The following is a 16,368-nucleotide window of genomic DNA, read 5'->3' on the forward strand; positions in this document are numbered from 1 at the left end:
CGGAACACAGTATCATGTAGGTGCTAGCTATTATTAGGAAGGCCTGGAGCAAAGAATACTGAATTACAAGGACTCCTCTCAGCAACCTGGACATTTCCACCTGCATTGTCCTTTGCTGCCAACACAGGGAAGGGAGGCTGTGGCACTACACAACCCAGTCATATTTTAGAAAAAAATATCCTTGACTGAGAATCCTAAGCCCCAATTCGAATACATGTTCCACAGCCAAAATGTACTTGAGGCTCCAAACTACCAGTTTTTATCAACTGTTTTGTGAGTCAAGGCCTTATCTGGCTCATCCTAAAGCATCCTATGAAAATAGAAAACTGCAGAGGGAAGAAGATGAAAGTTTGTGGCAGAAGAAAAAAATGCACTGGAGTCATGAGAGGGAAGAGTTGGGGAGGGAAGGCTGTTACTTTAAAAACACAGTATCTAAGACTAAAGCTCTTATTTACAATTATCCTTCTAAAGAAAATATCAGGCCACATGCCTGATATCCCAGCTACTCAGGAGACTGGGGCAGGAGGATTGAAAATTCAAGGTCAGCCTCAGCAATTTAGCAGATCCCAAGCAACTTAATGAGACTCTGTGTCAAATTGCAAAATAAAAAGAATTGGGGGTGTAACTCAATGATTGAGTGCCCCTAGTTTCAGTCCCCAATTCTGGGGAAAAAAAAATTTATCTTTCTAAAGAAATTCCCCAGATACCCTTATCAGACTTCAATCTGTAGACTCAAAGGACAAGAATCAAGAATTAACTTATCTTGTTTTTCTTTGCATTTTTGTCTATGACCTCACTTTCCCCAGGGCAACACCATAAAGCAGTTCATGTCTCCTCTTTGAGCATCAGGTTTTCTATATACAAAATGGGAATAAAACACTTACCTCTCACAGTTTATAAATTTTAAATAAAATAATGCATGTAATGGATTTCAAGTTACCTCACCCATAGCTGGTCATAGTTTTATTGCTTGCATTGGTATTTCTTCCAATGCCAAATACATTGTACCTCATTAAAAAACTCTTTTTTTTTTCCTGTCCCAGTGATAGAACCTAGGGTCTCATACACACTTTGCAAGTGCTCTACCATTAAACTACTTTCTAGCCCCCAAAGTTCTTCCTTTTAAAAGAAGTTCTGCTTCTCATTGTTATTTTAGTTTGTACACAGGTGTTATCCTAGCATCCCAGGGCAAAATGGACCCTGGGACACCCCAATGCCTTCTAGTGCATCCCTAAAGAAACTGTCCCAGATTGTTAGACATAATTAAATACCTAAAAAAGAAACATGCACACTCATCTTGCCCATATCTTTCAGCTATTTAAGTGGCATGAATTGGCACCATTAGAAATGACCTAGTCCATGACCTCATTTAAAGATGAGGAAATCAAGACCTTAGAAGACTGCTTGCTTGAGGTCATACAGAGTGTGAAATGAGCCCCATTAGAACTCTTAGCCTCTGACTGCCAAACAGCAGTGCTGAATTTTTTTTTTTTTTTTTTGGTACTGGGAATTAAACCCAGGACCACTGAGCTACATTCCCAGCCCTTTTCTATTTTGAAACAGGTCTTGCTAAGTTGCCTAGGGCCTGGCCAAATTGCTACGCCTGGCCTTGAACTTGGCAATTGTCCTGTCTCAGCTTCCTGAATTGCTGGGATTACAGGCATGTGCCATGGCACCTGGCAGTGCTGAGTTCTTGTCCTAGGAGTTCATGCACCACAAAGCATTTTCTCCCTGGGATCAGAGCTATTTGTGTTTCTATCTTATTCCTTACCTAGACTCCAGGCTACTTGAGGGCAAGAACTAAGTTCAATAATTTCCTCATCAAAGCCTTACTAAATATGTGTTACTAAATGCAAAGACTGCTGTGTACAGTAAGAAATAACTTTTTTAGAAAGCTATTCATTTTTAGAAATCTATCCAAGCAAATGATCAGAAATATGGAGGGAGGCATTCTTAATGATGTCCATGTTGTACAAGAATTGACTTTTCATTTGGGTCTGCAAATGTCCATGGAGTAACTAAGAGCAGGATTGAAGACTTAGCATCTCTGCCTCCATTTTGCATCTGCCTTTTTTGCCCTGAATCATCTTGGATTCCAAGAACAACAGGTATGAACATAAACATCATATGATGGCTTGAAGCTCAGACAACAGCAACTTTCTTAATGGGCAAGTCCTGACCTGGACAAAAATAATGAGAGACAGACTACACCTGATCAATGCCCCAAAAAGCCTCCAGTTATGCCAACCCCACCCCTTGCCCACATTCTCCTTTCTATAAAACCTCAAAGTCATTGTCAGCCCCTCCATGTGGGTTCCCAGTGTAGCTATACTAACTAAAGTTCCTTTCATGATTTTTACCATTAGTTCTTCTGTTTTGTTTGGGGCAAACTAGCCAGACCTGATTTGTTGGGTCCCCAGTCAAGTCTCTGACCTAAGATTACCATGTCACCTGCCAGTACTACCTATGATACTTAACTATTGACAAAATAACAGCCAAAATGTCTAATGACGGGAGAATGAGTATACCATGAAATAGTACTGGAATTGCATTTTAATAACATTTTAATTAACTTAATTTTAACAAAATAGAAAATGTTTTAAAAAGCAGGCTACAGAATAACTTTTTAAATAATTTAAAAGAATATGTATAATAAAAAATTCTACATATTAAAGAATGTGTACAGAAGGGCTGATACAAAAATTAGAACAGTAACGGGGTGCAGTGATACACAACTCTAATCCCAGTGACTTGGGAGGCTGAGGCAAGAGGATCATGAGTTTAAGGCCAGCTTGAGCAACTTAGTGACACCCTGTCTGAAAAAAAAAAAAAAAAGGCTGTGAAAATGGCTCAGTGGTAGAATGGTCCTGGGTATCATCCTCAGCACTGAAAAATATGATTAAAAATTATCTAATGGATAAGCATTTTTATGATAGAAAAATGTTCTGACTTAATAACTGTAAACATAATAATTGAAAAGATACTTTTTATTTTTGTTATTAATTAATTAACTTATTTCTTGAATGTGGTGTTGGGGACTAAACCACTGAACTACAGCCCTATCAAAAATTAAGTAGTGGTTTTATTTTAACACAGATGTCTCAGTTCTTTAGAAATGTTTCTTTACTTGGATTCATCTTTTATGTATTTTCACACTAGTTTTAAAATAATGATTGCACTAACTTTAACATGCACTAAAGGAGAAAACAACCTAGGGCTCAAATTATCTCCATGAGCAGTCAAGGCCAGTGATTCTCAGACTTTCTGATTTTAGAGTATAGTCAGATTTTTTTCTAATATTGGAAGCACTGAAAAAGATTGGTAATTAGTGGTGCACCTACCATCATTATTTTCATGAGGTGCCCTCTTAACAACATAGATGGGAGAAAAATATAATCTCAGAATAAAGTCCATGAAAGTAAAAGTGACCTTCCGTTTTACAATCCTCTTTTCCATTTTGCTCAGAAGTGAAATCTTTGTCACAGATAAGCTCTGGTCCTTGGCTAGTATCTTGGAATCACTGATCTAGGTGACAAGGAAGCCAACTCCCTATTCCCCAGAACATTATGCAATATCCAAAGGCTTCCAAATTGTACCAGAAGTTGAAACTTCTAAGCACTGCTGTAACCTTCAGTAACAAATTGTTGTAGCTCATGAAATCTCCAGCTTCTTCCCATGTTCTAGTTCTGCAGAGGCATAAGGCAATTTTACATCTACAGAACTTACATACTTCTCCAGAGAAATTCCCCAGCCAGAGTCTGAGGCTGACAGTGCTGATAAGTCAGGCTCACATAGAGAGATGGAGCTGGGCCCCTTGACCCACCCACTTCTCCAGAGCAATCCCCTGGCCATTCTAAAAGGGCAGAGCACTCTTCTCCCAGGGGACAGTTCACCAAGTACATTCTCAATAATATTTTTTGTCAGTTTCAGTTATGAATACGATAAATGGTCCAGGAGCCAAGTAGTATGACATCCTCCCTCCGGGGTGAGAGGAGGATGTGAGGCTTGAAATTGATGCTCACAGATGAGACACTGAGCATAAAGGACAGAAAGAGGCCAGTTGAGTGAGTCAAAGAGCACTGAGTCCAGATTTCTGTCTTGAAATATTTTGCTCCCATAAGCACTACCTCAAATTTTTTCTTCTGAGCCTTGCAGTTTTGGGGGGTTCTGGTGATCACTGCTGAAAAGCAAGTTACGTTCTAGATTCTATGAACATTAGTCCTTCTTTGAGCATAGAAAATGGGGCTAACGTTTGTATCATTGATGCCTGGCAAGAGTAGGTTTTCAGGAACTGCCAACTAAAATATACATCCAGGTTGGCAGTGAATGAGCACCTTGGATACTTAGATTGGATCAATGTGATAGGAAGTGAAGTATGAAATTGGGCCTGGATTCCCCAGGGAAATTAAAGGCAGGCGATTATGAGGTTGGTGAGCCTGTCTGCAACTCCTGTGAGCTAATCTAGAATAAGATTAGCATCCTAGAATAAGAAATATTTGGGGATGCCAGGCACAGTGGCCCACACCTGTAATACTAGCTACTCAGGAAACTGAAGCAGGAGGATCACAACAAGTTCCAGGCCAGCCTCAGCAACGAAGCAAGACCCTGTCTCAAAATAAAAAATAAAAAGGGCTGGGGATCTAGCTCAATGGCAGAGTGTTTGTGCAAGGCCCTGGGTTCAATCCCTAGTACGGAAAATAAATAAATAAATAAGAAATATTTGGGATTGTTTGGGGAGAGGGCGGAGAGGTTCAAAGGCAGCTCTTACAGCTGACCTTTCACACTGTGAGTTCTGAGTCCTCCTTGTACTGGGAGAACAGGCTCCTAGATTGTATCTCTGATCCCTGTTTTTGCATGTGCTGTGGAAACCAGAATTTTAATGCTATTAGGTGGAAATACTGAACTAGAAAAGTTGTGGAAGGAAAAAAATAATTAAGTATATATGATAGCTTTATTTTAAACTTTCATTTAATTTCATAAATCTTTTTTTCCCCTTGCTCTACCACTGAGCTACATACCCATCCCTTTTTATTTTTTTATTTTCAGACAGGGTTTTAATTGCTAAGGCTGTCCTCGAATTTGGGATTTCCCTGCTTTTGCCTCCCGAGCTGGCTGGGATTATAGGCATGTACCACCTAGCCCAGTTAAATAACCATCTTATATTTTCATATAATGTCAAAAATCAAATGTAAAAAATAATTAATGGAACTATTCAAATGATAGGTACATACTGGAAATTCAGTCCAAAGGCTTACATGCCTGTTTTCCGTTAACTTTGAGGCTCCTGAGGCTACTAGTCTCCCTGTGCTTCCTGATGGCTTTGACATAGCATCCCCTTTTTCTTCCCTAAAGCTGAAGCTTCTGCCTTTACCCACAGAAGTCTGCACCTGGGAGGCAGAGAAGGAGGCAGAGGTTGCTACTAGGCCCAGTTTTCCCCAGGGCCTGTTTTATTATAAGCCAAACCTGATTATGAAAAGTCATGAGTAATTTTTGTATTGTAACAATTATGGGACTGAAAGCCAGGACTCACTCCCTCAGTCAATTCTCATGCTGGCTTCAAGGGCTCCCTGGGGAATATGGTTCTAAGTCCATGCGTGGGAAAAAGGCTCCCTTCCCAGAGTGGTGCATCATTTCCAGACCCCTGCTGAACCCAGCACCATCCTAAGGAGAAGAACAAGAATTGACACTAGGTTGGCATGCATGGCTCACCGATCTGAGCCTTAACTTAGCTGAGACCCCAAGGAAACAGAAGAAGGTGAACTCAGTTTATCCAAGGCCTCTTAAGTCTTTCCTTGGATTCACCCAAATCCCTGGAGGGTCTACAACCCACCAGGCATGTCAAGGTAGCCTTGTCCTGTTGCACAGATGACAAGACTAATCCTTAAATCCTAGGAGTAATCTGGGCTCAAGAGGTTACCATTGTTTAGAGAGATGACAAAGATATTTTATGTAGAGGCCAACAAAAGCAAAGCACAGAAATAGGAACAGTGTGTGAGATGGCCTGAGATCCATCATGCAAAATCAGAAGCCTGGACTAGGGGTGGTGGGACATGGTGACCATAGCTTAATAAGGGCCTGGCGTTGTTCCCCATGGGATCAGTACAGTGGCATGCTCTCAACATCCAATAAATATGTTGAAATTCTGACAGTTGGAGGTTACAGTATAGGACCTGGGTTGCTACATATAAGGCATGACTGATGGGAAGAGAGGAGGCCATGAAAGCAAACCTGACTCGCCCAAGTGATGCAGGCCACTGCTAGGGAGAATCAATTTTCCAGATAGCCACTGAGGATCTAGGCTAGGATGCTGATGGGAATGGGAGTAGATGCTGAAGGTACTAAATAGGTCAACTGGAAAAACTATAGTAACTGACTAAAGGGAATACAGACAAAAAAAGCAGGTCAATAAATCATTGCACTTTTGGGGTTCTTTGTCTCTGAAAGATAGATATAACGCAAACATTATATTTTGTCATGTAGAAATGTTCATTAAGGGTCTACTGTGTTGGGTAACTGTATCTGATGCCAGGTAATTGGGCATAAGCTCAGAGGCAAAAAAAAAAGGCAGCAGAGCATGACAATGGAAGGAACTTCGTAAGTATGATTATGGGTGGAGTTTGCAAGGAAGCTGTGAGAGGCCAAACTAGATAGAAATTCCTAATGAGGACTTTGGCTTTTACCCAAGTTCATAGGAGAACCATGGAAATATCGAAAGTGGGTAAAAAATAAAGATGTTATATTTTAGAAATCCAAATGGAAGTGACTTGACAAATTAGAAGTCAGTCTTCCTGCATTCTTCCTGACACCAGGTTGCTCACAGCAGGTGAAAAGCCACCTGCCCTTGTCATCAGTGCTCAGTCTTTTTACAAGGGGGCTATGGAGACCTAAAGCCCTCTGCAAACAACCCAGAAGGGGAATAGGCTAAGGCTTAAGTGATGCTCAGGAGAAGACCACAGGAATTTTCATCAGTGAGGTTAAAAAAACAAAAAAAAATGTTGAAGTATTTCGACTCCAAAGGCAGAAGGACTCCATCCTAGGAATTCACTCATTCATTGTAGCCATGTAGCTGAGAATGCTGGGCTCAGTTAGAACAGACCTTGGTTTAAATAACATTGTTTTTTAATTTTGTGACCCTGGACAACTCTTTATACCTCAAAGCATTGCTTTAAGAATTAAAAGCTACAATGTGAAGTTCCTAGTATACATAGTGATAGCTCAAAAAATGCTATATTATTATTTTCTGCATTTATTGAGTATCCTAAACACCTCGAGGGATGTCAGAGACGTAAAAAGACTGTCTAATTGCTTTGGAAGGCTCCCAGTCTATCAGCAAGTCCTCACTCTCACAGCTTGATTCCTCTTCAGTTGCTCCATCTCAGCTCTTGCTGATCCACAAAGATAACAGGCAGCCAGGCCCAGGATTCACCTGCAGGCAAGCTGGTCCCATGGGTTCCACCAAGGGCTGCTGATCCAAAGCCAGGTCAGTAGCTTAAATGGGTAAGATGTTCTGCTTTCTGCACAGCAGACCAGATCCAGAAATAGCATTATACTCTGCATGAGCAGAAATTGAAGCAGAAAAGAAAATGAGCCTTAAGCCTTGGAATAATGCCCGCTCTTTAAGGCACCTTCAATCTCTAACTGAAAACTACCCTCCAGCTGCACAGAAAATAAGTCCAATGAAATTCCCACTTAAATTACATTTGGTCACCTGGCACTGAGTATAGAAAAGACAGGGTCTGATCCCAACATCTTTTCCTTGGTTCCCAGGATAATGTAGACAATTAGATCAAAACTAGAGACTACAAGGGCCCCAGCTAACCAAACACTCAGACAAAAGATCCTTAGGATCATTAGTTACCATGTTCATCTTGGATTTTGTTTGTTAATTTTTCAAATTTATTCTAATTAGTTATGCATGACAGTAAGATTGCATTTTGATACATTGTCATCCTGAAATCTTGTAATTTGTTTTATTTTTCTATCACTTGCACTCATTCCAAAACTCATCTCTGGTGGGAGTGGGAGTAGTGTTAGTGAATCACCTAGTGATTTCAGTTCAGCATCCTCCTGTTTACGGTCATTCTTGAGGAATGTCTATGGAGATAACTGAAAAATACAATGTAAGGCTCCCTTTATCTTGACACCACCATGAAGCTCCTGTAAATGTCCTGTACTCTGAATGGATGGGGAACTTTCTAAGAGGAATATTTAGGTTAGGCAACTAGAAAGCCCTTCCTTTTAAAAACTTAAGTGAAATCAAAAATGGACACTGCATAATTTTATTTTTGGTACTGGAGATTGAACCCAAAGGCACTTAACCACTAAGCCTCATCCCCAGGCCTTTTTATTTTTTATTTAGAAATAGGGTCTCACTAAGTTGCTGAAGCTGGCTTTGAATTTGCAATCCTTCTGCCTCAGCCTCCTGAGTCACTGGGATTATAGGCACAAGCCACAACACCTGGCTTCAAACTATTTTTTAAAAATATTTTTTAAGTTGTTGATAGACTTTTATTTTTTATTTATTTATATGTGGTACTGAGAATCAAACTCAGCGCTTCACACATGCCAGGCAAGTGTGCTACCACTGAGCCACAGCCTTAGCCCCTGGCTTCAAACTATTTTTAAGATGATAGAAACATCTAAAATCTCTCAGCTGTGAGACTTAACAATGCATAGACATTCACACTACACAGAATTTGACAGAAATGTTTATGTGGAAAAAGATGAAGGAAGATCACTTTTAAAAAATATTTAAAATCAGCTGGGCACAATGGTGCATGTCTATAATCCCAGTGGCTCTAGAGGCTGAGACAGGAGGATCACAAGTTCAAATCAGCCTCAGCAACTTATCAAGGCCATAAGCAACTCAGTGACACCTTATCTCCACATAAAATACAAAATAGGGCTGGGGATTTGGTTCAGTGGTTGAATGCCCTTAAGTTCAATCCCTGGTTCCAAAAGAAAAAGAGAGAGAGAGAGAGAGAGAGAGAGGGGGGGGGGAGGGAGAGAGAGAAGTGAATAATTCCCATGTATTCATGAAGGAACCAATGCCCATGAAACTAAAACCATTTATCAGAACTGAAAGAGATGGTGTGTCATTGCAATGCCTTCTAACAACTCCTCAGTAACTAATCAATGAGACTCTGAAAGCTATGCTTTCCCAGGTCTGTTTTGTTCAGAGTAACACAAGATTGGCATACTTGGAAAATCTCTCTATTGGAAGGCAAATCAGATTGATTTTATTGAGGAAGATAAAGGGCAGGGTTTCTAGGATTGTTTCTAATAGTAGTCTCCTATGACTGTGAGTATCTCCTTTTAAATAAGTGCTATGGCTTGAATATGGTTAGTGTCCTCCAAAGATCCATTGTAATTAAAGGCTTACTTCCCAGGGTGGCACTATTGAGAGATGGTAGTACCATTACCAGGAAGGGCCTAGCCAGAGAGCCATAGGTCAGGGTGGAGGGGTGGGGTGGGGTATGTGGGAGGGGGGGCTTGCAAGGGATTGTGGGAGTTTAGTCTCTCTGACATCTTACTAGATGATGGTCATGATGTGACTGCAGCTGGGCTTTTTCCAGAACTGAGCTGTTGAAGGCACCCTGCCTTTGAGCTGAGTAACACTTTTCTCTTTATAAAGTTAGCTGCCTTGGGTATTTTGTTGTAGAAACACAAAGTATAAAGCAACAGAGAACATACCTAAGCCTGTCCCAGAAATTAGCAAATGTTTGCTAAATCAGAAATTTTTGCCATCACCTTTGCTAAACCTGATATTATTCTAAACCTAACTTGACCTATGAACTAACAATGGGCTTATGCACTGTTTGTTATTAGAGTAAATCTATCAGATGTTCCATAGCTGCCTGGGATGAAGAAAAAGGCCTAGTGAAGTCAACAATTTTCGTTGTCTCTAGAATCTTCAGTGGGCAAGAAACTTTGGTTGAGCTTTAGAAAGACACAAAGGGAAGTAGAAAACTTGAGCCACTTATGAGGATGCATCTTTAAAATGATTTCCTATCTATTTGGTTGATATTAAACCTCTGCTTTAGTTATATAGGTAATCATTTTTCCAGGTAGAAAAAACATGTTCTCACGAACTATCAGACATTGTGGCTGAGCTGAACTGGATATAAAGCTATCTTTATGAGACTCTTTAGTCACAAGACACACTGATGTAATAATGTCCACAGCAGGCTCCATTTAAAGAAGCAATATACTGGAAATTGCTATGGAGTGAGATGATTCCATCAAGACAGCTGAAATATCAGATGATCTATTTTTGTCAGTTCCACAAATAACTTGCCATTGCATTTCTAATACACAATGCCTACATACCTTAAAAATTAAGTTCTAAGTGAAAACTCAACTAGCATCATACTTGTTTTGTTTATTTATTTGGTTTAGTACTAGGGATTGAACCCTGGGTGGTTTACCACTGAGCTACATCCCCAGCCTTTTGTATTTTTTGAGACAGAATCTTGCTAAGTTGCTTAGGGTCTTACTAAGTTGCTGAGGCTAGCTTCAAACTTGCAATCCTCCTGTTTCAGCCTTCTGAATTGCTGGTATTACAGGCGTGCACCACGGTGCTTGGTGGGAAACTGGCTTTTAACATAACTTTCAATGACATCACCTTATGAAGCGGATACAGCCATTTTACAAAGGTCATCACAAGGCCTTCCACTTTGTGGAACTTCATTATAAATATTTGGTTTAATTTTTACAACGGGAAAATAGAGGCACAAATGTTTGGATGACAAGTACAGTGAGTAATACCTGCTTACCTCTTAAAACTGCTTTAAGAAACTGCTTACATAATACCCATGAAATTGATTTACAAAGTAAACATAACAAATGTTTCCACAGTAAGAAGTAAACCCATGATTCGGTCATGGCCACCATATTTATGTCCTAAATCAATGCTACCAGATGTTAATCGATCAGGAATCACCTGGAGATCTCTCCAAAAAGCAGGTTCTAGTAAGCTCCGGGGTGAAGATGAGATTCTGTATAGGCAATGGGGGATGCTAATGCAGCATCTGGAACCATTAAGGATAGCATGAGACTTGAAACAGCATCGTAATTCTTGGTGCACAGTCGACATACAAAGATACATTTCCTGATTATACTGCAAAGTATCTTGGTTATTTTGCAAAGTACATTATAAAACTCCATGCTGAGAGCTTCTGACTGAACAGACCTCAGGTAGGGATGATGCTGATGCTGTGGGTCTGGAGCACACCTAAAGCAATACTGGGTCTAGACAGCAACATTTCAAGGTTGCTCATTTCTGTGAGAAATGAGTCCAGGAAAACATTAGCAATTCTTTTTTCAAGGGGTGGACCCCTATCTCAATCACAGTCACACACACCCCACCCCGCAGTGCCTAGCACAGAGCTGGCTCCCAGTATACATTTATCAAATGAATGACCATTATAATTTCCATCTCCAGGTACAAGTTTACCACTTGCTCATTTATATGTGCTACAGGCACACTGATTTCAAAACAATGGCTACATGTGTGCCAAGGGATTATCACATCTACCCTTAAGGAGTTTACAGTTAAACTGACCTCTATCATAGATGCTACTATCATACTTTTTCCTTAAAATTTTGAGCCTTCTACCACCATGCAGAAAACAGAAAACTCTGGCATCCAAAGGACCCTAAAGAATAACTTAGGCATGATGGACCTTCAACATATGCAAAAAAACCAAAAACAAAAACAAGAGAATTTTCCCATAGGGAACACAGTATCTGTGTTCACACGGAAAAGTGTCCTTCCAGTTGCCAGAAGGCAGAGATTGGCCTGGAAACAGAACTAGGTAAAAGTGCCACAAAGCCTTTATGGAATTCTTCCCCAAGCCCTCTCACATCACTGAGCACAGCTCAGAAGGGACTTTGGCAGTCACTTTTCAAATCTTCTGCCTGATCTCCATGTTACCATAGTCACATTTGCTGGGAAAAACAGGTGTTTCTGTTAAAATTAGCTGTTTCAAACTGCCAAACATTTTAGATCTCTATGCCAGTTCAAGAAGAACAGTGTTTATAAAATAACCAATCAGATGTTAACTAATGCCTCCAGAATTAGAGAGGTTGGGGGAGAACACACAAATGAACCCACACACACAGTTAATTTTTTGCATTTGCTAACATCAACCCAGAATGAATAATAAAGACCGAACTTAAAACAGCCAAAGAGTGATGCTTTTTTTTTTCTTTTTCTGGTTAAGTGAAGTCTTGTGTTTGAAAGCCTGTTTTGTCCCATTAGCTTGGGTTGACTGTCATAAATAATGGCTTTGTTCAGAGACTAAACTATAATGATTTCCTTTTCTCATGACCATTCCAACGTTGACAGCAACCCCTGGGCAGGATGGTATGCATTCAGCTTGTGTAAGAAACCTTGCCCTGAGAAGTCAGAAGAACCCACTGATTGATGTCTTAAATTAACTGCAGTGTGGTTTACTTTAAGAGAAGTCAGGCCAGTCTGATTTTATTCCTGGAACCAGTATCTCTACTGACCTTATTAAACCCTATTATGAAATAGGTCTGAGATATTCCTTTTCAAAAATAAGGCCATATTTTTAAAAACAAGTTTAGCAACCTGGTACACTGGAAGAAAGACTGTGCCCAAGTCCCTTGCCTAGTCAAGCGACGCAGACACTCAGAAATAATGTGCAGTATGTTCCTCACTCTGGCTTCTTGAAATCTGCTGGGAAAAACAATCTGATTTATAATTCATTTCAAGACACCTGCTAAAAGAAAAGCCCTGAATCTTACCTCATGAACTGAGTAGGTAAAAGAGTTTAAGTACCACTTATATTAAGTTTGAAACTTTATCAGTTTGAGGACAGAGGTATTATATACCAGGTACATTGCGAGGTACTATCATTTGACTAAGAGAAAGTTTCCAAATTAATTTAGAGACTAGCTAGTCCAAGGAGATAGGGCAAATGATTTTATTTTTTCCTTACCATTTTTTTTTTGGTTTGAATTTTCCTGAAAATTGCTTTTGTGAGAAATGAGTCCAGGAAAACATCAGCAATTCTTTTTTCTTAACTAAACCCTAAATTTAAAGATTTCTGGTTCTTATTTTACTTAGTATCTGTTCTTTTCAGTTTACTTCTTTTGTGATCTGCATAGGTTAAATGAGCCATATGGTTACAGATTCTATCATTAGTTGTATACATCCAATAAAGTAAGAATTTTATAGAATTGTCATTGACACATGAGTTCCCTCTCCCCAGCAAAATCTTCCTGAACCTGATCCAGATAGATATATTTTACAGAAGGGTGGGGAGGAGGAATAAACACTCAAGGTCACCTTCATCTTTTACTTTAAAAGTATAAACCTACCAGGTCCTTAAAAAGCAAAACAACTGCCCCCTTCGTTATGAAACATGTATGTACTCTATACCACTTTAAGACTTATTCAATTCCAAATTTGCAAAACGGTCCTAGTCTGACCCCCAAACAAATTGAAAGACATTTACACAATGAATTTCACATTCTTGCAATAAACACAGCCATTCAAACAAATAAAACAGTCAAAATGACTTTCTTCTCTCTAATGTATTACAGTGAAAAATTCTCTTTAGATCTGTGGGAACTGCAAAGGTTTAAGCATAACAAATCCTTAGGAAAAAATGTAAACCATACAAATTTAAGGTACATATGAGTTTTTATCCATGTGGCCCTCCCAAATTTCAAGAACTATAATAAATGTTGTTATTCTTTTAGAAAGAAAATGTTCAACATTTTAACTAGGTTTGTTAAAACTATACATTCCACTACTACCCCACCCCCCAAAAAAATCCCCTTAAATGTCTGCAGACTACCTTACCATAACTCCAAATTTCAATCAACAAAGCATTCTTTCAACATACAATCAATCATGGTATATCTTAAGAGATCAAGGTCACAAAAATAAGTTGTCTGCCTGCAATTATACTGTAACTCTAAAAAAGTTCTTACTTTCCAGATCACATCTTTTGCAATGAAAATCTAGAATCTTTATTTTTTCTCCCTAAAATTGTAGGGATCTTGTCTCAATAGACTCATCTACATGAAAGATGCTAAAGATTCTTACTTGATATACAGTACTTTAAGTTCCATACATAGATCCTCCCAGCTGAGAAGGCAGCCCACACAGGATTAGGAAGTGCTTTAATCTGAAAATGACAGAATACAAATCAGATCTGAACTTCATATCATTATGATGGAAAGATGAGTGGAGACAAAGTTAAATTACTTTGCAGAAGCAAGACATCCCCCCTCAACAGATCATCCCAGGCACTATATATACATAATTCAATCATTTTCCTGATACCTGCCTTCAAAGATAGGTTATATTATACATTTGTGTCTTTATGACTCCTAGGCTGCTCAAAAGAACAATTCTTGAGGAAAAAGCAGAAAGGGTTGAGAATTAGGGAACTTCCTCATCACTATTGAAAGTAGCCTTTCCACTGTCCCTTTCTTAGATGACATAAAGCATACAAAAATACTATTGAAAATCAAACAATAATTACAAAAAGCCATCTGAGAAACATAACATTTTAATAGATGAAATAAATACTCCAGTACATGCAAGGTAAAAACTTGACACTGGGGGAAAAAAATCACTCTATGGTGTAAATTAAAAAATAAAACACGCTCACAGTAGCTTTCCCCCCATTTGCAAATCACATGGCAAAGTCATACTCTTTCCACACCAAGTATACTCCTAATTCAACACAATTGCTTAAAAAAATAACATACAAAAAAAAAAAAAAAAGGTAGCTACATCCATGTCTAAAGAGTGAAACTGAGGTAACCTTTCTTTTAATTAAAATAAAAAAGAAGAAATGAACCCATGACCTCCTTCCTGCCCAATTAATAAAATTCAGTTGACGGACAGGGGTGGGGTGTAGGGGTAAAACCACAATCAGCAGATTACCCATTTTCTGCTCCCCACTCCTGTATGGGCCGCTTGACACCTGGGTTCTTCGGTGCATGTGAGTTGTGTGCGTGGCCCTGACTTCTGGAAGATTCTTCTTGGGCAATTAACATGGTGGTGGGGGGGGGGTGTTTCACCTATGATTTCTTTGGTATAAATGGAGAGGGGCAGAGAATAAGTGTCTTCCTTTAGGCTGGGGTAGAAGAAAGGGCATGGGGTGGAGGGGGGTGTTGCTAATTCACAGAATTGGAATTTACTGGCGGTAAAGTCCTGGGTGAAGACCTCTCTCTTAAAGCCTGAGATAGCAGGGTGCAGCCTTCAGACACGGCGCAGGCCGAGTTCCTCAGCCTCTCCCTGTGGTCCGACATCTTGGCGCCCCCATCGGGGTGCTGCGCCAGATCCCTGAGGCACTGGGTCAGAAGCACGCAGGCTGACACCACGCTCATGGCACCACCCAGGATGGCGGTCTGCACCGCCTTGCCCTCTGCGCTCACAGCGGCCGCGCGACCCAGGAACTGCGGCTCGGTGGCGAAGCCCACCAGTGCGCTCACAGCCTGCACCAGGGGCCCACTGAAGAGCACGCAGCGGCTACGCGCCAGTTCACTGGGTGCCACCTTCACCTCCCTTACGCAGGCCAGCAGCGCCGATGCACTGGTGCTCATGCACTTGACGCCCAGCTTGAACTGCTCGCGTGAAAAGCGGTCCCGTGATTTGTCACTGGCTAGGGCGCATGCGTCCGTCAGGAATTTGAGGTTTCGCGACAGGCCCTGTGACACCTCCAGCAGCAGCTGCGGGGTCATATCGGCCAGTGGGGTGGCTCTTAGCACCGCGCAGCCCTGCTCCACCTCGTGGCGACAGCGTGTCACGCGGTAGCGATCCACTAGGCCCGGCTGAGCAGGCTGTGCGCCTGGGGTGGCCACCGCAGCCAGATAGGCAGCGTGGGCTGAGCACTCGGTCAGCGACACCACCAGGTCGCCCAGCTCCACTAGACTGTCCCCAGCCTCTCCAAATCGGCCCATGTTAAGCTGGCTTTGCACATCATGGGTGAGAATGGAAAGCCCCTTGGTGCGCGCAATGATGGTGTCCCGGCACTGCTCAAAGGACTCCGCACCAGCACAAGAGGAGGCGGGGCCCTCGAAGAGCACTGGCCGGGCCTCGCTGGACAGTAGTAGCAGGTCAGCCACCAGCTGCATCTTGCCTTTGCAGTGGTCGCAGACCGACACCAGCCTCTTCCGTGGCTGCGAGCTGGCCGCACCGACGGCACTCACAGGAGCCGGAGAAGCCGCCTCGCCAGTGGGCTTCCCAGCGCTGCCGCTAGCCATCGCGCCCAGGGGGCACTGGCATGCCGCTGGGGAGCCCGCTACCACCGCCGCTGCCGCCGCCCCCGCGACTCAGCTGGCCAAGGCCGCGGTGCCTTCCCCGCACCATCATGCCATCCA

General features: G+C 41.3%; 1 protein-coding gene across 1 annotated transcript; it reads right to left on the reverse strand.

Annotated features, from left to right (window-relative positions):
- Positions 1 to 14,531: 14,531 nt before the first annotated feature.
- Tlnrd1 (talin rod domain containing 1) lies at positions 14,532 to 16,282 on the reverse strand. The gene has a single exon (XM_046438521.2). It carries the CDS (start codon positions 16,249 to 16,251, stop codon positions 15,163 to 15,165), a length of 1,089 nt encoding a protein of 362 aa, XP_046294477.1. The 5' UTR covers positions 16,252 to 16,282; the 3' UTR covers positions 14,532 to 15,162.
- Between the last annotated feature and the right edge of the window lie 86 nt (positions 16,283 to 16,368).

Source organism: Marmota monax, unplaced genomic scaffold (genome assembly GCF_021218885.2).
Source record: "Marmota monax isolate L192 unplaced genomic scaffold, Marmota_monax_Labrador192_F-V1.1 WCK01_AAM20220418_F8-fsc00005, whole genome shotgun sequence".
Classification (NCBI taxonomy): domain Eukaryota; kingdom Metazoa; phylum Chordata; class Mammalia; order Rodentia; family Sciuridae; genus Marmota; species Marmota monax.

Excerpts from the sequence above, each read along its gene's own strand:
- Tlnrd1 (XM_046438521.2), bottom strand. The coding sequence starts at position 16,251 with ATGGCTAGCGGCAGCGCTGGGAAGCCCACTGGCGAGGCGGCTTCTCCG.